The sequence below is a fragment of the Aptenodytes patagonicus genome, chromosome 11 (assembly GCF_965638725.1).
Source record: "Aptenodytes patagonicus chromosome 11, bAptPat1.pri.cur, whole genome shotgun sequence".
Lineage (NCBI taxonomy): Eukaryota > Metazoa > Chordata > Aves > Sphenisciformes > Spheniscidae > Aptenodytes > Aptenodytes patagonicus.
Window position 1 is genome coordinate 23,257,590 of NC_134959.1, and position 22,616 is coordinate 23,280,205.

The following is a 22,616-nucleotide window of genomic DNA, read 5'->3' on the forward strand; positions in this document are numbered from 1 at the left end:
AACACAAACAATTGCCTGTTTGACTGGGGGAATGCAGCGATGTTCTGTAGGGCAGCAACAAACAGGTATTAAGTGTACTTGAAACAGCAAAACCCACTTCCTGAATTCAACAAGCACATACTGGCTTGTGGGATGGAAGTGGGTTTTAGGTTCTTCTCGGTGATGTGCTGCCCTGCCTTTCTGTAAAGGCTTTGTTCTTTGTGTTAGCCTGACACGGTGCCATGTCCTGTCTCTCCTTCCTTCCAGCGTGCCTGTATATGGTTTAGATAGGATTCTTTATCTGTGGTTCATGGTGTCGCTCCTGACTCTAGCCTGCTGTAGCCTGATCAGATTGTCAGCTTTAGTATTTTTCCAGAGGGGGGAAAAAGCGTTGGTGTTTTTTTTTTTTTATTTTATTTTACCCTCGCTTCAGCACAGTCTCTTCCCTGCTCTGGAAAGTCTGGTTTCACAGCAGCTGCTCTGGCAGCTGTTGGGCCCCTGGAGCCCTTGCAGCAAGCTGATGGGCAGAGAAGGGTTTGATCTTGTGTTCAGGTAGGGGAGCTGCTGGTAACTGCAGAAACTGAGTCTGCTGTAGGAGTGAGTTCTGGGGTGGAGCCGGGTCTAAACACATTTTCCAAATCCGTGATCAAGCCTGTCGTCAGAGGACAGACTAGGTCATCTTTTGTCTTTACCTTACTAGTCTGCTAGGGCTGGGAACCGGGTTCTTTGTTGCCCTGAGGATGCAGCTGGGAACTTGGCTTTCAGTATGTTTTTGTGGTCACAAGACGTGTTTTTGATGAGGCTGCATGTACCTTTTCCCCTTGCGCATGCCTTTTCTTAGCTGACACTTCCCTCTATTACCTTCTCCCTGACCCAGTCCTGCTCTGCCTCTCCCCTGTGCTAGATAGATCTAGTTTCTTCTGCACGACTTTGAGTTCAAACTTAATCTTGCAGCAGTGGTTTTTCTGCATCCAAACTGTTTCAGTTGCTACTTGAGCAGAAGAGCAATAATCCTCTTCTCTGGATTAGGAAGTTGCCTGTCTTTATTCTAAATATACTGGAGTGTGCATCCTGGCATAACTGCGGAGGTTACAAAATATGACTACATGCTTTTGAAGTCTTTTCTTGTGGAAGAAAAAACTCCAAAGGCTGTGCGTTAGACACTTGCAGTTGATTTGGGCGAATGCAACAATCTGAAGGATCTTTCCTAATGCTGCTGTGGTTAAAACTGCGCTATACTATTTTCAATTAGTTGTTGACTCCTTGGTGGCAGTGGAATCGGGAAGCAAAAATTACCGTAGTGGCTGGGGATCTTGCAATAAAAGGTTTATGAGCCTTTTCTGGCAGAGATGGTTTTGGCAGCGAAGCACAGGTTTCTGACAAACAGCTTCCCTGTTTGCAGGGAGTGCAAAGTTGAACTGATAAGCCAAGTTCTTGGAGGGATTATGCAATATTGAAAATAAGAGGGCATGTAACTAATGGTCTGGAAATGATCACAGACTTGTGTCCTCCGGATGGTAGCATCAGAATTGCATCTGTTCCCCTGCATACCCGAAGGATACAGATCTCATGCCAGTTTCCCAGAAACAATGTCTGTGAAAATGGACTGGGTTGCGTGCCTAAGTGGTGGCCGTGGAAGCCATCTTTCAAAATGGTGTGACTGTGGGTGTCCTTATCAGAAAGGGACTCTTTGAAAGGTGAATTTCACTGTGTATTATGTTGAAGGGATGCTTCCCCCCCTCCCCCCCCCCCCCAACCCTCTAGTGCCTGGAGAACGCTTCATTTGGTCAGTGGATTTGAACTGGAACAGCATGACCCTCCTCCTACTGACCAGTGCTGTTCTTCGCTTGGAAGGCGTTAGCATGGTGCCTAGCAAACACAGTGAGCCACGGTAATGATCGGAAGAGCTAGCAAAATGTTATCGGTGACAGTAAAGATGCAGCAAAATGCTACCAATGAGCTCCAGATGTAGGCCTGTGTCTCACAAAGATAGAGGAATCTTTAATGAAACTCTGCAGCCCTGAGAAGGGGCTCTAGCATGCAAGCAGTGGGTGATTAGGTGAGAACACATAGTCCCTGGATAACATCCCTGTCCAAGCTGATGCTCTTTCATCCAGAGGCAGTGTGTGGACTTAACTGTCTTTCTGGGCTTTGTTTAAAGCTGCATCCCTCTGGTGATTCTGCAGCTCGCAGGAACAGTCCTTCCGCTTCCCTCATGTTCCTTCTCGCAATCTTTCCCTCTACAGGCTGAACAGCATGTTTGTTAGAGTCATAAAACAGGGAGGGAAGGAGCATGTGAGGAGGTTATCAGTGCTCCTCTGATCAATTTATGTGTGGTTGCAACTTTTCCAGAGGACAACCTGCATGCAGTGCCTTCAGTTGGATGAACGTTCACTGGGCGCTTCCGTCCCCATGTAACATGCTTCACTCCTCGATTGAAACTGTTCTCAAGGTCTTCTGGTGCTGGACCTTAGCAGCCTTCATTTTCCTTTTACCTTTCCATCGATTTGTCTCACCCAGTGCTCTAGGCTGGCAAGTTCAGCCCAGAGAAGGCCTGGAGGCCAAGGGCACTGCTTCTGAAGAATTCTTGAGGGCATCTTGGGTTCTAGTCCCCTTTTCCAGATCCATTCTGTATGCTAGTTTGAAGTCTAGCAAATACTTCTATAGAGCTTTGCGTAAATACTGCAAAGTACTGCAATATTTAGAGGCCAAGCAAAATCTTGTGTCTGCCCCACATGGTTTACTGCATGTCAAGTGGGATGATGATTTTTCTTGTCTTCTGCTGGCAGCAGGTCTGTGTGCACAGTAGTGTTCTGCATGTTATCTACGCCCAGACCACACATTCACTGAGAATTGGGTAAGGGCGTTTAGGCCATGTCGTGGTTTAATCTCAGCTGGCAACTGAGCACTGCATAGCCACTCCCTCACTCTCCCCACCCTGCTGGGACTGGGGGAGAGAATCGGAAGAGTAAAAGTGAGAAAACTTGTGGATTGAGATAAGAACAGTTTTAATAATTGAAATAAAATAGTAGTAAAAATAAAAAAAGAATATACAAAGCAAGTGATGCACAATGCAATTCCTCACCACCCGCTGACTGATGCCCAGCCAGTCCCTGAGCAGCGGCCCCCCTGGCCAACTCCCCCCAGTTTCTATACCGTGCATGATGTCCCATGGTATGGAACGTCCCTGTGGCCAGTTTGGGTCAGCTGTCCTGGCTGTGCCCCCTCCCAGCTTCTTGTGCACCCCCAGCCTTCTCAGTCGGTAGAGCATGGGAAACTGAAAAGTCCTTGACTGGTGTAAGCACTGCTTAGCAACAACTAAGACTTTGGTGTGTTATCAACATTATTCTCATCCTAAATCCAAAACACAGCACTGTACCAGCTACTAGGAAGAAAATTAACTCTATCCCAGCTGAAACCAGGACAAGCCATTACACTTGCTCAGCTTTCTCAGCTACTTCAGGCAGTTTTGGGGGCAATGTGAGTTTGCACAGTGCAGCCTTTAATCTTCTTTTATATCCTTGGAAAGTTTGGGGTTTGGGGTTTTGTTTTTTTTTTTTTAGTGCTTTACATGTAAGGAAGGTAAGAAAACAGTATATGCAAGTTTGGCTTTTGCAGCTGGTCTGTGTGAAAGCAGCATGATTAGATGTTTCTGGTCAATATTTAAAATGTAATTAGTGCTGAAGTCTGCTGAGCACAGAGTGCCAGGACTCAGCCTTGCTTACCAGCCTAGTGTTTCTCAAGCTCTGAAGTCGATTTTTGAGGCATCAGGTTTAAGCAACCAGAGACTCTTGCACGAGGCTGCAAGGTGTTCAAAAGATACCCTGGTGTTTCAAGGGGTTTGTACGCATCTAGAACACAATGTCATATTCATAAAGCCTCAAATTAGAAGTACTCCATCTAGCTTTTTTCCTCATTAGCCTTTAACACAGCTAACACTGTATGACTGCTTGTAAGTTACCGGATGATACCACTGGAAAACTGAGGTCAGTATCCCAAGAGACCTAGACTCACTAGAAGATGGTAAAAATCATGTGGAGATGCAGCTAAATATAGATTAATGCTGAGAACATTCCTGGATACTTGGATTTGAAAGGCTGCCACAGTCTCTGTAGTACTGTGAAGTTATAACTCTTTGCTGTGAAATGGTCTCGTTGATCTAAGTTTAGCAGGGCACCCGCTTATTGGCTGAGTGCCCTTGGTTTGTGGTGGCAACCATGAAATTCTCAGCTTTCTCTTTGGCAGGTTCACAAACCTACCACTTAGGTGTGGTTTTTATTGGTGTGACTCTAGGAAAGACAGTGTGCAAAGATAGGAAGAGATCAACGCACTGAGCTGATGATGATGAGCACCATCACATGCTGCATCTACTCTTGCTGTTCCCTGCACTGCCTGAGCTTCAGCTGCAGACGAGGTGTAAAACTGCTCCTGGCCAGAAGCTGCTGGTCTGACTTGTTCTAGTCTGAGCTGAAAAACTGATTTAAGGATTCGACTCAGTTCATCTACTGTCTATTAATTGAACAAGCCTCAGTGAGGCACTGAGGTCTTCCTGATGTGCAACATCCCTCTCCTTTCCAGTTCAGGACAGCTGTGCAGTTTTTTACTAACGATCTTAAAACGATGCTCCAGACACAAGCATCTCAGCTGTTGGCACTATTCTTAGTGTCAGCTACTGCTCTTTTGTGCTTTGAAGTCTGTGCGTTGCTTTCCCCCGTGACTGCTTACATTCGGAGCTTGAGAGAGGTATGGCAAGTGGCTCTGCATACCAGCACCTTTGCTCAGGTCTTGAACCCAGTGGGATAAAGAGATGGGTCTGTGTACTTATGCACAAACCCAAGGAAGCAGCGGTACAACCAACCCGAAACTTTTTTCTTAGGTTACTTCCCCCCAGCCCCTGAGTACATGAACTGGATGAGCTGCAGAAGGGAAGCACTAGATGCTAAAGTGACTATAGTCAAAACAACTTCATCATCAAAGCTGTCTCTAGAATTCATGCAGAGTTCAGAGCGCTGCTCTGATCCTGCTGGAGATTTCCCTTTTTCATCCCAAAATAAACACATGCTTCTACAGTAATCCAAGTAACTGCCCAATGCAATAGTCACATAGTGACTTTTGCCTTGCTAGCATTAGTCTGCATTAAAGTCTAATGCTGGTTTTGGAAAGCGTTAAAGTTGCCTGAGCGATGCAATACCTTAACCCGTCCTGGCAAAACTCCCGAGCCGCAGCCCGGTTCTTCCGTGCTATGCACTTCTGCATCAGCCCGCCGCTCTCTGGGTTTGCTGTTGACATGGAGGGCTGTCCTCATGACCCCTTGCAGAGCAGCTGTTAAGCTACAGTTTGGCAAGGCTTTCAGAGGATCACTGAGAAACGCAGGTCATGCAATGTTCCATCATTAGTCATGCTTTGTGACCACTTGCAGTATTGTTTATGGTTTCTTTAGTATCCTGGAGCAGAAGGCAATAAAAACCCAACCTATCTGCTGTAGGACAATGACTCTTTATGATTAGATTAGATTAGTAAGTGGGGGAGGGAGAAGCCCTAACTGTCTTGGGGTAGCTGCCTTGCAGGGTTATGCCCAAGTGCCTTCAGGCCAAGTTGTAAATGCCCCATGGGATGAGCTTTCATGCATTTTATGTCCTCCCCTGCTTAAAAAGCCTTTCCCAATATTCAGCGGGCCGTTGCAATCTTTCTTGCGTGTCTCGTTTATCTGTGGCTGTACTTAAGTAACTCCAAAAGGAGGAAGACATACATTGTCAAAGTACCTGTACATGGCTTTTGCATGTGTACTCTCCTCCTTGATTCTGCTTGATAGCTATTTATGGATGAGTATCCCAGAAGTTAGCTTCTGGGGCCTGGCTCTCCTCTGTTTTCTTGGACAAATCTCTGCTGTGCCTGTCTGAGACCGTACCTCCCTAAACCAGCAGTGAGAATGATCTCTCTGACGTGCTGCTGCTGGGAGGAACACTTCCCCCCCCATGCACACCTTTTGGCTTCTCTAGGCATATCCTAGCCTGGATTTGTTCTCTTTATGTAAGTGTCGCCCAGTGCATATTGTGCTGAACTGGGTGTCACTGGAGGAGCGAAGATACTGGCCCCGGTTGTCTTGGACTTCAGGAAGCCGTAAGACAACATCTCTCTCCTGCTGTGGATGATATTTCTATGCTTGCTGACTCTTTCCTGTCCTTTAATAAGAAATTCTACTCTTCTGTGAGACATTACTAATGCTTCTCAGTATCAACTAAAATTGTATTTCTGTGAATGTGAATTTCTGGAATATACCACACCTCAGTTCAGTGGGTGACAGGAAGAGCGAGGCAGGGTGTAACTGTGCATGTGAAACTCTGACTGAACATCCACTCTTTGTGTCCATCTCCCAGCGCGGGCAGATAGCAGCTCAAAGCAGGCGTGTAAAACACATTCTTGCCCAAGAGAGTTTTGCTACGGTCTTTGTGGAGCCAAGGTTGGGGGCTTGAGGTAAGATGCCATTTTACCACTTAATTAAAGCCGTGCCACCCTGTGGCACTGGCTGTAGCTTATGTAGAGCCTCCATGTAGTGCTTTCTTCTCTGAACTCCTACTGAGTGTTCCCAGTGAGCTAGTCCCAGGAGCATGTTGGTCCTTCTACCTGTCTCCAGTCTCCCACCAGACCATCCTGTGTCCTAATCTCTTTCCCATGCTAAGGGGGCTGTGGTGAGACTTCACGGTGTTACAAGTGACCAACTACTCTTGTTTTCCAACATGTCCCATAGTCTGGTCCTCTTATTATCTGCACTGAGAGCTAGTGAAGGTTAAAATGCTCTTGGAGGGGTCTGAGCATGCATTAACCAGGAAAGCTGAAACATTTGAAGCTGGTCAGAACCTAATAGGAGATGGGGAGGATGATGACAAAAGCCACTCTATTAAACAAGTAGTTGGAGGTTCCTAGGAAAACTGCTGCCACCGTAATAAATCTAATCCTTTGGGCCTGGGAGGAAATGCCAGCGTAGCCAGGACCTCTGCTGTGGTCTTAGTACAGCTGTGCAAATGGAGGCAGACGCGTTCTTGTTGGGACCTGGCATAGGAAAACAAGCGTTGCCCCTTCTACAGATGAGAAGAGGCTTTTCCAGCTGCCCTGGCACTGGAAGGCTTGCGTCGTAGTCATGACTGACTGAGCCGTGACTGTTTTTACTGGGATGAAGCAGGGACTGAATGTGAATAAGCGTGGTCTGGGCTTGCTTGAAGGAAACAGGAACTATCAGGAAGGATTATGTAGTGGTGCTGGTGTCTGCCTGGCCTCGGCAAGCATGAGAAGACCTTTGTCCTGCTGCAGCTCTCTTGTTATCGTAAAGGTTTGAAATGCTGTCACAGTGGAAATTTGAATGAGAAATTTCCCCTCGATCTTGTGTGTGGTAACTCCTGTTCCTGCAGGGATGAATCCTTCTCTGACAGCAAGATTTAAGTAATCTCAATAGGTAAAGTACTCTTCCAAAAAGTTGCTGCTGGGCCTCCTTAGAGGCCTTGGCATTTGGTCTATAGACTGTGCATTCTCCCAGACTTCCCTGAAGGATGAGGAAACAAGCAAGTTAAGGGGTATAAATGAAATGGGAAGAGTCATGCTTTGCACTCTGGCAGTGGAAACCTGCTGGGTTGTCTTTCCTGGGACTGTCAGTCTGAAAGCAGGAGCTTCTCACACGTGAAGAGGGCCAGAGTTGGGCTGCTCTCCCCAAACCTGGCAGCGGTTTTCACGCTGAGATGGACTGGGAGGGCATGGATGAGCTCGGTGTGACTCCAGTAAGCCAGGAGCTAAGCTGCTCTGAACACCTGCAAACAGAAAGGGCTCCAGGCACTTTCCCCTCAGTTCCTCGTGTATGGTTGACTTTGGCCAGGCTCCTTGCAAGTTGCAAATATCTTTCAGAGAGCAAGATCCGTGGTAAGCTGGGAATAGGGAAGAGGTGTGCTAGAGTACCATGCAATGACCATATATCCTGGCCTGTTCCTTCACTGCAGGCTGAGTTGAAGAAGTGAATTTGGTTTGGTCCTATGTTGTTGTCTTGCTTTGGTGAGAGCAATCCTGTGTATGGTCTTTCCTGAAAGCTACTGTGCTGCACTAAGCGAACTTGCATGTGTTTGAGGGCAGATGGTGGAGCTGGGAAATGATCTGCTCTATTCTTGGTCTGGCACGCCTCATGGAGATGCATCTGTGTGAGGGTGCAGATGCTTGTATTTACCAGGAACCAGCTGCTTACTGCAAGGGACTTACCCTCAGTTCTCATAAACAGGCCCTTCTTGCTGTCCTGGAGATTGCACTGATCTCCATGGTGAAAGTTGCACAGACAGAAGGGAGGATAATGACCCTGCAGATTAAAGGGCAAAAGGAGGTTTCCTAGTACATGAAGCTTGTGCTGATTGCCCTGGTTCTAGATTTAACATCCCTGGAAAGGTAGGCTGCAAACACAGAAGAGGCTCTCTGCAAAAATAGTGGGGCCAGGAGGTGCGTTACCCAGCCCTGCAGCGTGGAGAAAAAAGCAGCACCTGTTTGAGGAACTAAGGTGTGGATTTGCATGGACATGCCCTTTGAGCATATTTGAGAGGCAGTAAGCCCATCTAATAAAAACTACCGAAATCTGCCTTTAACTGGCTCTGCTTACCTGCCTTTGATGTGGTTCAAAGGGAAACAGGGCTGCACTACGTCCTCCTTGTCAGCTTGGAAATATAAAGACTAGCAGCATCCTAATGCCTGACAAACATGCGCAGAGCCCTGCTGTCCCTGCCCTTGCCCCAGTCCTGGTGTGCTGGCCTTAAGCTCTGTTTCTTCAGTACCCAAGTACACATGGGAAGCCCGAACCGCAACAGAGCTCCAACTCCAGATGTGCACAGCTCCTTCTGCTCTAGTTCAGGCCTGATCCTGTTTGTTTTGGAGCAGCTCCTGCCAAGGAGCTTCGTCAAGTCTTTTCCATCATCTAACTTTTTAGAGTTAGAGCTCTAGCAGTGAGAGCAAGGGAGTGTAAAATCCCAAATATCCTGCTCTTCCAGCATCTGTGCCCCTTCCCTGTGCTGCTGAGGGACATTTGCAAAGGCATCTTCCTCTGACTGAAAAAAACAAAACAAAACAAAAAAACCAAAACCAAACCCTCATCTCGTTTGATGTTTTTCAGGTTCTCAGCTTGGTTGGCTTATGGCTCAGCTGGTGGTGAAGGTGCCTAGAGCACCACTCTTATTTTTGCTGGGGACACTTTTCCTCTCAGCTCCTTGTATTTACATGATGCCTTGATCCCTTGCTTGGACCTTCTACTTGGAGAAGGCCACCAGCCTTTCTTGTATTACCAGTCTTCAGGCCAGCTGTGTCTCCCTTCTCTGGCGGGACTGGGAGAACTGGGAGGTGATCTTTTGCCTCTGCTTGGCACTGGTGGAGGCCTCACCTGGAGTGCTGTGCCCAGTTTTGGGCTCCTCAGTGCAAGAGAAACATGGACGTACTGGAGAGAAGGGCCGCAAAGGGCTTGTGTTGGTGGAACTTGTGCTGAGTGCCGTGGTTCCAGATTGAATGTCCCATTACTGCAGTACCAAAGACCGAATCTGCTAATCCTGTATAATGTAAGTGGACAACTTGGTTAGGGACATCATAATACGGGCTAACGCAAAAGAGCGTGTAGCTTTTGATGGCAGAGGTATGAAAAAGCTTGTGTGTAGTTCCGTGAGGGTGTGAATGAAGGTTGTGCCAAAGCTGCCAACCTTGTTGTTTTTGGAAGGGAGCAGGGCTGCAGAAACGTGACCCTTTCTCCATGGTCTTGTCAAGATGGAGCGGTGCTGCTGGCAATGAAGCTGAGCTCGAGTCAGGCCATCTGTAGGTTCCCCTCTGCTGGTGTTCTACTGTCGTGGTTTAATCTCAGTCGGCACAGTACTCATTTCTCATTTCTTGTACGTACGAGTCAGAAGTTTCTTCATTAAGATCAAGAGTAAGATCAGCCCTTCTACTCTCTCTGGGGAACTGCCCACTGGAAACTGGAGCAGCAATTTTCCTGGAAGAACCTCTTTCTGTGATTGTTTTCCCTTGCAATTCACGTACCCGTGCCCCTAGGGCTGCAGTAGGTTTCCCATCCCACTTCCTCATGTCCTCTCCATGGTCACGCAGATAAAACCATAGGGTGCCCCGTGGTGTGTACCCTTTATATTCTCTCTCTTGAGCAAAAGAACGCTTACAAAGGCTGAGGATTCGTGTCCCTTTTCCAATTGCTTTGTCAATGCCCCCTTCCCTCCCTGCCGAAACCAGGACACCTACCATGCACGCTTTTGCACGTGCTCTCTACAGAGCATGGCAATGCGAGGAGAGCAGTGAGAATGCTGGACAGACAACTGTTCCCAGCTGCCTTGTGGGAGGGTGTGGGGAAGCTGGAGCCAGGCTCCTCTTGGACGTGTGTGGAGTTAGGATGAGAGACAGTAGACAAATGGCCACGAGGGAAATTCTGAGTAGCTGTTAGGAAAAGACTTTGTTGTGAGTGTGGTCAGACCCTGGAGCAGAGCCCCAGGAAGGCTGCGAGATATACGTCCTTGCAAATAATTCAAAGTTCAGCTGGACAAAGCCCTGAGCAGCTGGAGCTGGCCGTGCTTGGAGCTGGACATTGGGCCAGAGACCTCCTGAAGTCCCTTCCAATCTAATCTCTTCAATGGTAGGTAGGAGATGCCCAGATAGTGTGGTTCAGCTGTAGCATAAATCACAGCCTGGGACTATGCTTGACTCCCTCTTCCTAGGCTGGCATGATAAGGAGACATTAAGGAGGCGCCTTACTAGTTCTTCGTGGGAAGGGTGCATTTTTCTGGAGATGTTCACCGGGACTGAAGATGTGTGCCCGCCTGGTGCCAGGTGTTGGTTTTTGTAGTATTTGTATTGTGACAGGCTTCCTCTTGGGTTCCTCCAGGTACAGCTACATGATTGACAACGTCATTCTGCTGATCACTGGGACCTTGCACCAGCGTTCGATCTCCGAACTGGTGCCCAAGTGCCATCCTCTGGGAAGTTTTGAGCAGATGGAAGCCGTGAACATTGCTCAGACGCCTGCGGAGCTCTACAATGCGATCCTGGTGGACACTCCCCTGGGTGAGCAGAGCCTTTCAAAATACCTCTCAGCTGTGTGTGGAGCAGATGTCCCTTTCTCCCCCAGTCTAACTAGGTCCAACTAAGTCTAAGTTGTGCTCCAGGAAGACAAGGCAGTGGGTAATGTGCAAATGTGGCTGTACTGCCCATGGTGGCTGGGCTTGAGTTCAGGTTTATGCCTGTCCTATGCCAGTTTTTCCTCTGAGGACCAGCTAGCTCTCTGTACACTTCAACAAATGTCCAAACCAGCACGCTGGTAGTGCAAATTGCTGGGAAATTTGGTTTGTGTGAGCCAGGCCTTGAGGTGTCATGGCAGTGCAAGTGTAGCTAGAGAAGTCCATTTACCAGCACTTCTGGGAATTGTCATCTGAAATTAGGAAGGAAGGAGAAAGTTTGAGAGGTCTTAGACAATGCGATCTTTCTAATAACTGTCATGGGACACATGGTACACATGCTTCCGTAGTGAAGGGCTATCGGGTCCTCTGCTGGAATGAGTCACTTAATTTCCAGCACTTTTAGCTGGACCGTTGGGCAACTTCATGTAGGCAATTTTTTTAGATAATTATAGAGATCTGCACATGCCTGGTCTTGCTCTGATACTGATAAAATTAGCTCTAGATCAAGGAAAGCCCTTTACATACCAAAAAACCTCAACCAGCAACGGCAAAAAAAAAAAAAAAATCTCCAAAAGCCTTTTTAAGCTCATTGTGTAGCAGGATCCTGCCTCAGGGTTACAAGCCTTGACCAGGAGGCGCATGACACTAAAACCAAGTGTCTTATGAACAGTCAGACAGATATGTTCTTTAAAGATAAATGTGTAGGAAGTGGTTCTGGAGAAAATATGGAAGTCTTTTTGCAGTAGTAGGAGAGGTGGTCATAGGACACTTTCTAGGTTAGCATCTGTGGGCAAAAAAGTAATGAAGTACGCCTGAGTCAGTGATTAATCATTCTTTTGGGGTTGCTAGAAAGAACAAAACACTTTAAATCATCGTATTGTCTTTGATAGAAATAGTTGGTTTTGGAACTGAAAGTGCTTTTGCAAATGCTCTGTGTAATAATGCGGCAAGTGAAGTAGTTGTCATGGAAAAATGATTTGCCAGATACAGCCCGGCAAAGGAGGGAAAACATGTCTCGAGAGATCTGGGTTGCAAGGTAGGGCAACGACGCAGCAGGAGAACTGAGGCTCTGCATGCAGCTGAGTTGAGCCTGCTGTAGGGATGATGTGTGGGAAGAAAATCCTCCTCATGAGTAAGCGGGAGCCTTCCCATTTTGGGAATAAGATACAACCAAGTATTTCAAAGATAATAGTTCTCCGAGACCTTAAAACTTCCAGCTGTGTATGGAATGAGAATGCCCCTTTACACTGGCGAGGTGGTTCTGGAGAACGCGGCTGGTAGTTGAGGGTCTTTGCCTCTTGCATTCATGCACTGGTACCTGAGTGAGCTTTGCCTGCTTCTGCCCTGGCTAGGCTGAGATCTTCGGACCTTTGCCCTGGCCATGCCCTTGAGGCTGCGTACCATCTAGTGTGGCATTTCTTCAGCAGGAGAACATGGGGGGTAGCCGTGTTGCTTAAACAAGCAGGCATGCAGGCTCCAGTTGTTTAACTTGTACTCTTTCCAGTGACCACACGCAAAGAAACAGCAGCTCTATCTCCTAAAAGTACTTGAGTAGCTACGTGGCTTGGTAGGAATGCCTAACCCCAAATGGCTCTCATAGGTTAGCAGGGCAAAATAAGACTTGCTGTTAGCCTAATTTGGGATATTGGAGGGCCAAGAACTGAAATAGCTGTGTTCTCATTCCTCTGCTACTCTGAAGTAGCCACTGCTTAGCTATATAGGCTAGCCAGCGAGTTCTGCAGTGAAAACCAGTCCTGGCACACTCTGTTTTCATTTTTGCCAGCCGTACGGAGCAGTGCTCCTCCAGCTACGTGGCATTGGTCTCTGATGCTGTTGCAAAGAAACCTCTGGGGGGGTTAACTCCTGTTCAGGACTCTCTAGACCCACGGTGCAGCTGCTGTCTATGCCAGGGAGCTCATGCTATAAAAGTAGTGCATGCCGGAGGTGTGAGCCTGCATCGTACCTGGTTTGCCGCACAAAGAGCATCAGTCAGTTCTCAGCGTGAGTGCGGTGTCCTTTACCCACAGCTGGACTGCGTAAGCTGAGAAAGATCATATTTCTCTTTGTAGCAAATTCAGCAAAATTGGTTGCTGAGTGAGAGTTGAAGAAGTCATAAAAGTCCCGTCAATGGGTTTTATTGTGCTCTTGCTAACAAGTGAGTGGTGCAACAGCCTTATGTTACGCTAGATGTACAAGACTCCTCTTTATCTGCAGCTTGCAGTACCCTGTGTTAGGTGTTCTTTCGGTGGCAACAACTTCTCAAACTCCCTCCCAGAGATACTCTGGCGAAGTATGTAAGGCCGAGCTTCCTACCAAAATACATTAGTTCTTCCGAGGCCTTTTATTTCTCCAGCTAGAGGTAAGCAACAGGAGACAGGATGAAGTGGAAAATGGGATTGATAGACCCGACTAGGGGAAACAACTCCTGACTCCAACCATGGAGTGTCATGGGCTGTAGAAGCTGTGGCATCCCCATGCCTCCTTAATCCAGCGAAGATATTGGAGGATGAGGGAGAAGCACAGCGCCAGCTTCTTCAGGACTCACTAGCTGCTCTCTCGCAGATGCTTAAGCGCTGCTGCCATGCTGTAGCAGACAATTCGGAAGCTGTCTTGTCACCTCTGAGTGCCTGCATCTGGGAACAGTTTGGGTTTTGCGTATTTTTAAATACAAGGTGCTCTGGCGCTGATGCTGGGAGCTAGAGCTGAGAATTTCTGCTGAGACTAGGCTGGTGTGAGAGCCCCAAAAATGATTGTGGCCTGGGGAGCCATGGTGGAGCCTGAGGTTTTGAGTCATGGCAATTTGGTGGTTGCTGAAGATAAGGGGCAGGCCTAGGAGGGACAAGCTCAACACAGGGTGTGCGTCTGCCTGGTATTGTTTGAGGACTCTGGAAAGTGCTGGGCATGGGTCTGGTTGGGGCAATGCTAACTCTGTGGCTCTGTTTCAGCTGCTTTCTTCCAAGACTGCATATCTGAACAGGACCTGGATGAAATGAACATCGAAATCATTCGAAACACACTGTATAAGGTGAGTGAGTCTCTGGAAAGGGAAAGAGGTGTTAACTTCCCTATTTATTCCTAGCATGACTGCAGCTCTGCTTTGGGTCAGGAGCTCCAACTTAGGCTGGCTTTCGGGGAGAGGGTATTTTCCTCTTAGAGTAGATTTAAAAACAAATTTGCTTTCTCTCTATTTTCTTCCCTGGAGTGGTGATAGAGTGAACATGACCAAGAACTAATTGCATCTGCTGGAAAGCGAAGATAGTGCTCTTGGAGGGGCCTGACATCCGATCACCCAGCTCTGCAGAGTCAGGGCACCAGAGCTAGGCAGTGACTTTTTCTTTTTTTTTTTTTTTTTTTTTGAGCTGTCAGGCTGTCAAGAGTCTGTGCAAGAGATTTTCTAGAGGTCCTGCCTTTGAATATATTTCCTCAGGCCCCAGGCAGGCAGGAGAAGGCTGCTCCTTAACCACACGAGTTTAGATGTGTACTTAACTGCATTCAGAGGGCTAAAGTGGCTTGCTCTTAAACTTGGCTGAAGGACTTCCATGGGCTTGGCTCTGTCTTGAGCTCTTTCAGAAGAGCCTCCAACAGTCTGCTCAAGCTTTCAGTGGCTGTGGTTGGGGTTAGATGCTCTTGGTAGAGCAGTATAAAAGGTGCAGCCGGGGTGGAGGAGTCCTGCAGGCACAGAGAAGTGGAGGGGCTAAGGATTGCCTTGTCCTGAGCCTGCACAGGGAGCTGTTGTCTCCTCTGCAGGCCCTGTCTGGTTTTAGCTGGCAGTATCAAAGCATGTGTTTATGTGCAGGCTGTGGCTATCGCTCCATCTCGACTCTCTGGATTAAGGGTGGGATGCAGATTGTTATCTGCCAATCTTGTTTTGGCTGGTCACAGCCAGCCTGCAGTCAGTGTGACCTCTGCTTCCCAAGGAAACCGTGGCCTGTTTGGAGAGGCAGAGAACAGATCAGGCGTGAAGGAAAGAAGGCAAAGGGAGGGGAGAAGGAGCTGCGCGTCGGCAGTCATGCCCAGCTGCCTGTGGCCTCTGGCATGTACTGGTCTTTTGCTGTAACGGGGGAGGTATGCCTGTACGCATAAATACCTGCACCCTTGCAGGGTGCAGACCTCTGTGTTGAGATGAGGCAGGTGGGGGAAGGTAGGGAGCAGAGTGAGCACAGGGCAAACAGGTGGGGGTGGGGGGGTGAGGGTGTCTCCTTGGGTCCCAGCTGCCACATCCTTTCCCATCTCCTTTTTGAGGCCTGATACTTCTTTGCATTCTGCTCTTCCTATCCCCAAATTGAAGCGTAGATGCCTGGTATCCCTTGGTGTGTGCTGGGACTGGTTCTTGCTAAAGAGCAGCCCCCAGGGATCATAGGGGCTCCATCAGTAACAAATCATGGTGACACAAGGGTGAAAGGGGTAACTGCTGCTTACAGACTCTCACTTGAAGCCACCTCTCTCCCCAAGGACTGGAAAATGTATAATACAATGCAAATGGTCTTCACAGGCAAATGAGGGAAATGAAATCAGGTCTGAAATCTGCGCAGAGCTGCTCCGAGGAACAGAGCAGGTGGGTGGTGGGGATGGATGCCTGCGTCCGGGAGGAGTTGGCATGGGAAGGGGAAGTACTACCTCCCAGACCTACTGGAGGTTTTTTGAAGGAATCTGCGAGCATGTAGACAGAAGGTTTGAGCAGGATTCATAGGAGGAATGCAATTACAAAGGTTTCTCGTTAGCAGTGACAAGTGAGAAGGTTCTTGAATGGAAATGTGGTTAACATGGGGAGCAGAGGTTAAAAGTAAGTGGTCAGCTCTTAGTGTAGATGGTGGTCAGCAGTGGAGTCCTGCAGCGGAGGCATGCTGGCATTGTTATCTTCAGTGCTTATTCCCATTTTTCCACACCTTTAATGGATATATTGAAGTGAAGCTGGCTGACTGTTGGCCTTTGCTGGCGACCTTCTTGTGGGAACCAGCTGAAGGAGCTTTGTGACTGGACAATAAAATATAGCAGGCGGATCAACGTGGATAGATGTGGAGTGATGTATGGGAGAGGCAAGGAGGTAATCCTAACTCTGCTTGTACAGTGAGGGTTTCCGTGTTCCTTTCTACTACTAAAGGAAATCTTGGGTTATGATTGACCTAAGCAAGTGTCTCTCTACAAGACAATCTGTTCCTAACGGTAGAAAAGAAGAGAACTGCTCAAATATCGCTGTGTTGCTGCGTACATCTGTAGTGCGTTTGTCCTAAACACTGTCTCATTCCTCTCCTCTCTCATCTCCAAATATGAACAACAGAACAGAAGAAGTTGCTAAGGAGGACACATTTAAAGGTTTGGGTATAACGACTTCTGTGTGGGAAACTGCAAAAATGGTTGGGATTCCTCACCTGGAAGAGGAGTGAATCAGAGCTGTGGTGGTAACCGCGGATAGTGTTGGAAAAGTCAACATGGATGGACAGGCCACAGGTCTCCCTTCAGGCTGGAGGTGACAGACAAATGAGGCTAGCAGGAGGCAGAGGGTGAATGAGTGGGTTCATGGAAGTCAAAGTCCATTAAGGATTATTAAACGCAAAGAGACTACCACTTCTGGGGTTGAGGGTTTTCAGGACACTGGAGAGTTTCTGTAAATTGCTGTCATCTGCAGAGGGGTTCATGGGGGAGGGTACCCAGTGCGGCTGTTCTACAGTCTGTGTTTCCATGGTGTCTGTGATGCTGGATCCTCGTTCAGTGCTGGATATTGGAGTTCACCTATTTTTGCTTCTAAAGCCTTAAGTTTGCGCGTGAACATTGAGAAGGGCAGAGGTAGTGACTGAACCTCTTACCCAGGTTCCCTCTTCTGTCAGCCTCAAGCAAAGTCCGTTATCCCTGTCCTTGTTCTGTGGTAACTCTGCAGACCGATGCTCTGTGCTCTCCTGCACTTGAGCAGTGGCAGGTGCTGGAGACGATGTTTCTTTGATGTGTGATGCTCACCCAGCAGTGTCCTCTTGCACTGGGTGGTAACAAATATTTACAGAACACAGTAATCCAGGTGCTTTCCTAGTGCTGAGGGTGTCCAATACGTGCATTCTTGGTCCACCTTCAGTCCTGGAGTGGTTGTGACAAAGCAGAGATTTGTGATGTCTCAGCATCGTTTTATTCCATCCCTTTTAAGTGATTCTGGTTGCAGCTCTCTGTCCAGGGAGGTATTTTATCACATGATGGCTTCTTCTGAGAAAGTTTCTGCTGAACAGCACTTTTAGCCATGCACTGCCTTCATGGGCTCCCCCTGGGAGATACAGTCATCTTCCAGCTGGATTACGGTACATCTCCACAAAGGATTACGTTTCCTGGAGGCAGCGTAGCTGTGCCTAGCCTTATATGTTTTCTGCAGTGCTCCAGTTGGGATGGAGACCAAGCGGCTGCAGTGTGAAAAGAGAATTACAGAGAATGGCTAGTTTCCTTTACAGATGTCCTGTCTCATCTCTTGACTCTGCTTACACAGCGGTACTTTCTGAGCGTAGGTCTTGCAGCTATAGTTGTGTGGCTTGGCATGTTTGTTGAGGGCAGAGCGGGGTCAGGAAACCGTGTGAGGCTTCAGTAAATGCTTTGGAGTTAGACGACTCAAAGGAGCAAAATAGGTTTTAACCTTGCTGCCTGGGGATCTTGCCTGCAGTAAGCTCATGCAGTCACTTGAACAAACCCAACCACAACCCGTCATGTCTCCAGCTCCTGGGGGAAGCGCTGACCCTCGTGTGGGCTTGGCATCCAAGTTCAAGTGGGGTGAGAGTGCCCGTGCTGTGTTTATAAAGCATTTGGGAGCACCCCTGCTTGCTGTTTGTCCCCTAGTGAACGGCCCTGTGGGGCAGTAGATGAAGCCGTGTGGAAGAGTGCTCATCTGCCCTCTCTCTTCCAGGCTTATCTGGAGTCCTTCTACAAGTTCTGCAAGGTGCTGGGAGGTACCACGGCAGATGCCATGTGCCCGATCCTGGAGGTAGGTCTGGAAACCCCCATAGCTGGACGGTATTGTCATGATACTCATTGCTCTGTGCTCAGGCCCAGCTTGCCTGCCAGCATTAAGGATGCTAAAGATACTCTTCAGCATCCCCATGCACACTCTGCCTGCTCACTGGGAGACCTAGGAAAACACTGCCTGCACATGACTTTGGACAGGTTTGGTTCCCCAGTCCTGATCTTGCCAGGTGCTGACAGATCTGTTGCCTTCGTGGCAGCATCTTCATCCTCTCACATGGATAACGAGCTGGAGAGCAACCAGAGCTGTTCAGTGCACAGCCCATCTCCATGCCAAGGCTAGCTGTGGGATGTGCAGGGCTCAGGGGCAGTAGGTGAGAGAGACTCCTTGACCTGGGCAGGGTTCTGCTCAGTGATTTGGCTTGTGCCTGGCGTGGGAATTTCCTCACCTGACTGCTCCCCAGGCATCAGCTACTGGGCATACTGGGAGCCTGCATATGTAGCCTGCCATGGCTGAGCACCGGATAGCTGTATGTGTCCCAGGCAGCTTGCTCATGCTGCCCTCTGATGTGGCTCTGTTCAGAGCAGCATCGGTATCTGCTGGCCTCTGGCAAAGATGCTGCACCCTGAGGTGAACCGCTCTTTTCCCGCAGTTTGAAGCTGACCGGAGGGCCTTCATTATCACCATTAACTCATTTGGTACTGAGCTGTCCAAGGAGGACCGAGCAAAGCTGTTCCCACACTGCGGCAAGCTCTACCCTGAGGGCCTGGCTCAGCTGGCCAGAGCAGATGACTACGAACAAGTCAAAAATGTTGCTGACTACTACCCAGTGAGTGCTTTGGGGGGTGAGGGCTGTGGGGACCAGTGCAAGGACCTGCTCTGGATCAGAGCTTCTCAAGGATTGGGGGGGACCTTGTGATTCACAGCCTGGGGTAGGGGGGCCTTATTTTCTGCTGCTACTGTTGGACCTGTGCTCTGCTTGGCCAAGGTGGAGTTGGCTTGCTGGAGCTCTTGTGCCAGGGATGCTGTTGGCTTCTTAGTCATGGCTGTCATTGCAGTGGTGATAGGGAGACCAGGCGTGCCCGACCTAGGGTGTGGGGACTGCCCTCGCCACCAAACCCTTGAGGTATCGGTGTGGTAGCAATGACAGTCTCTCTTTGGCTGGCTGGGGGGGGGGAAACCTGTCTTCAGCGAGAAGTGGTGTGCCACATCTCCAGCCCTAATGGGTCACTGAGCTCTGGTTCAGTCGCAGGGGAGACACTGACCTGGGAGGACACACTGCGATGTGTCTGGGTTCCTTAAGCTGCTCTTGTGCATGGCTGGGGGCCTGTTTGGAGTCAGAGAGCTCAGTGTCTTCTCGCTGAAGCAGCTGGGGCACGTGCCAGTGTTTGTGGGCACAGAGGCCTGGCCCCAACACTCCGGTCTGTACATGGAGGGGTCTGTACCTGGTGTATCCTCCCTGCAGACTCAAAGTGATGACACGGCTTTGAGAACTGGACACTTCAGAGAAGGGGTAGGATCTCTGGCTGGACAAGCTCACAGATTTTAAATAAAGGCTTTCTCTGCCTTACGGGGGATTGCCTTCAGCCAGTGTGTGTGCAGTGCAGCCTCGGCAGCATCCCCTTGCCAATGCTCATGTGTGTGCAGGGCAGACTCTTGGCTTCTGTGTCCTCTGCTGACCTGGCATGGTGGCTGGGGTGTCTGTTTGATGTACAGGGCCCAGGAATGCTGCTGAACTTGGAGGGGTTTGGGTATATCCTCTTGTAACGTCTTCCTGCAGGAGTACAAGCTGCTGTTTGAAGGGGCTGGCAGCAACCCTGGAGACAAGACCCTTGAAGACAGGTTCTTTGAGCATGAGGTGAGTGAGCCCTGAGACGCTTCTCGGCATGTGCCTACCTGTGCCATTTCCAAAGCTCAGGGTAGCAGCAAGCTTGTCTGCTGCCCTGTCAGCAGTGCTGTGGATGAACAGCGTTTGGGGGAAGGAAAAGAATGCTAGCCCTCTGCTCCAGTGAGGGGAATGGGGGCCCAGCATGGTGCTCGGTCCGTGTTCTCACCCAGACAGATTAGAGCAGTGTGGGAGGCAAGTTTGGGGCTGCTGGTGGGTATTTGGTCCATTGATAGCAAAACCAGAGTGTAATTATGTGGGAAAAGAGGATTTTCAAATGTCAGAGCCTGTCCTGAGCCATGTGCTGTAGGTTAGAGCTGCCCCGAGGACCTAGAGAGGTGCGGAGCAGGATACCTGTGCTGAGCCCTGCAGCCTGCTGGGGAAGTCATGGGACCTCCCAAGGTGCTCCACGCTTGCTTTGACCAGCTCCTCCCATCTGAGGTGGACAAGTGACATGTCCTCCTCTGGGCTTTCCCCAGGTGAAGCTGAACAAGCTGGCCTTCCTCAACCAGTTCCACTTTGGAGTCTTCTACGCCTTCGTGAAGCTGAAGGAGCAGGAGTGCCGCAACATTGTGTGGATCGCAGAGTGCATCGCCCAGCGGCACAGGACCAAGATCGACAACTACATTCCCATCTTCTAACCCTGCTCTGCTCCTGTCCAACCCGCCCGCCCCTGGAGTCCGGAGGGACCCCTGCCTAACTCCCTGAGTTATCCCTTGCCCAGACTCCAGGGATGTCCCATCTGTGGAACTGGCTCAGATGAGGAAACTGTACAGTTGCTAGTTAAATTATTCACAAGCTGAAGTTTGAGTTGCGTGTGCTGTGAGGGGTCCGGAGGGACCAGTGGCACAGGCTTGGCCCTGTGTAGCAGGAGGGACACCTCCTGTTGTGTATCTAATAGTCCCTGTGTTACTGTACTAATCTGCTGTATGCGCTTATGCTCATAGAGCAAGCACTAGCCCGGAGGTTGCTGCCTCCAAGGGGTTCCCACGGCCGCAGAGGAACACATTAGGTCTGCCATGGCTGGGGGTCCTCTCTGTCAGTACTCTGCAAGCCTCCTAGTCAGTGTTGTTCCTGTGAAATTTAGTTCGAGTGTGATTTGTAGCGTAGCCCATGCTGCTGTGCAATCCCTGCATCCCTGTGTAGCTAACCCTGACCTGGGGGAGACTGAGCAGTCCTGGCCAGGACTGGAACGGAGCCTGTGGGAACGCGAGGGCAGAGCCAGAGGGCTTGTGGAGCACGCTCCTCCCCGCTCCAGCAGCATTTGCACTAGTGCAGCCTCGCCATGTCCTCAGGAGCAGCCCTCATCAGTCTCCCTCCTGCCCTGCAGCTTGAAAAGACTCTATAAGCTGGCTGAGCTCCTTCCTCCCCTGAAGACCCACAGCTTGGAGCCGACTGTCACAACCATGCAAAAGTCGGAGCTCCTTTTGGCTCTGCAGACAGTGCTGGACCCCTGCACCACCTCGGGGCAGACAGCCAGGGTGGCGCAGCCTCCTCCCCTGCGCAGGGCATCTGGGCTGCCACTGCCCTGGAGCTGTACGGGCACATCTGGCCGTCGGGCAGAGCAGCCCTTGGGTCTGGCTCCACTCGGTCACCCCGATGAGTGCAGGGGGCAGCTGTGGGCAGAGATGTCCCATGCCCTGTCCAGGCCCTGCCCGTCTGTGGTTAGGAGGTGGGAGCCAAGCCTTGGGCATGGCATGGCAGCTCTGCTCCTTGCTGCTTGAGGTCTGGGAGATGCCCTGTGGTGATGTGGCAGCGGAGAAGCCTCGCTGGTGGGAAGCACGTGCTTGGTGCTGCTGCTGCGAGGGATCGATGGAGAGCGGCTCTGTCCCAGCTTGTGCTGTGGTCACCTCTGCAGTGTTTGTCAACCCGTGACCCCCTCCTCTCTACACCAATAAATACCTGCCTACTGCACCGTGCTCTCCCTGCTTACTTGGGTGCCTGCTCCCACGTCCCCAAGAGGAGCCTCCATCAGCCGCAGGGCCTCCTACCCAGGGAATTTGATATTTGTAGTAGCGGAGCCTGGTGTGGCTTCTGCATGACTTGGGGCACTTGCTTCTACCACAGGCAGGGGGGTCGTGCCACCCCTTGGGTGGCCCTGGGCACTCACTCCAGCTCAAGCTGCGCGCGATGCCTGCTCTGTGGGTGCAGCTGGGTGCCGAGCTGGTGGGTGCCCAGGAGCTGTAGCCCTCGCTGCTCGTGCAGCTGTGTGGGAGTGAGCCATGCGGTTAGGGAGCTGTGTGGCATATCCCCTGGCTTTGCTAAGCTTGTCCCCCTGTGCCTAGGCTTCCTGAGTGGGGCTGTCCGTGTCTGGCACCGTCACCCCTTCCATCCTTGACCCAGCAGGGCCACGGAGTCAGAGCAAAGCAAAAGGAAGCCTCGGGGGTAGGGGTGGGGAGTAAGGGGGAGCGGGTGCAAGCTCTTCCTGGCAGGCTGACCCCTTCTCTGGGGCTGCCTGTGGCACCTGCTGCCCCACGCAAGGCTCCTGCCACGGTGCTCGATGCGGTGCCAGCTGTGACCCAGCTCAGCTCTGCCCGCAGGCATCCCTGACCAAGCATCGCAGCGCTGCACCGCAGAAGGAGACTGCCAGAGCCCAGTGGCATATCGAGAACAGATTTATTTAAAAAGTGACAATCAC

At 50.0% G+C, this 22,616-nt stretch overlaps 1 protein-coding gene across 1 annotated transcript in view; it reads left to right on the top strand.

Annotated features, from left to right (window-relative positions):
• Window positions 1-21,892, top strand: part of ATP6V0D1 (ATPase H+ transporting V0 subunit d1) — a 39,171-nt gene extending 17,279 nt beyond the window's left edge. Inside the window, exons 3-8 of the mRNA XM_076349482.1 lie at window positions 10,871-11,049; window positions 14,108-14,187; window positions 18,037-18,114; window positions 18,746-18,922; window positions 19,874-19,951; window positions 20,458-21,892. Coding sequence (XP_076205597.1) covers window positions 10,871-11,049; window positions 14,108-14,187; window positions 18,037-18,114; window positions 18,746-18,922; window positions 19,874-19,951; window positions 20,458-20,619 — 754 coding nt within the window. The 3' untranslated portion in view covers window positions 20,620-21,892. The remainder of the gene's footprint in view (window positions 1-10,870; window positions 11,050-14,107; window positions 14,188-18,036; window positions 18,115-18,745; window positions 18,923-19,873; window positions 19,952-20,457) is intronic.
• The last annotated feature ends 724 nt before the right edge of the window (window positions 21,893-22,616 follow it).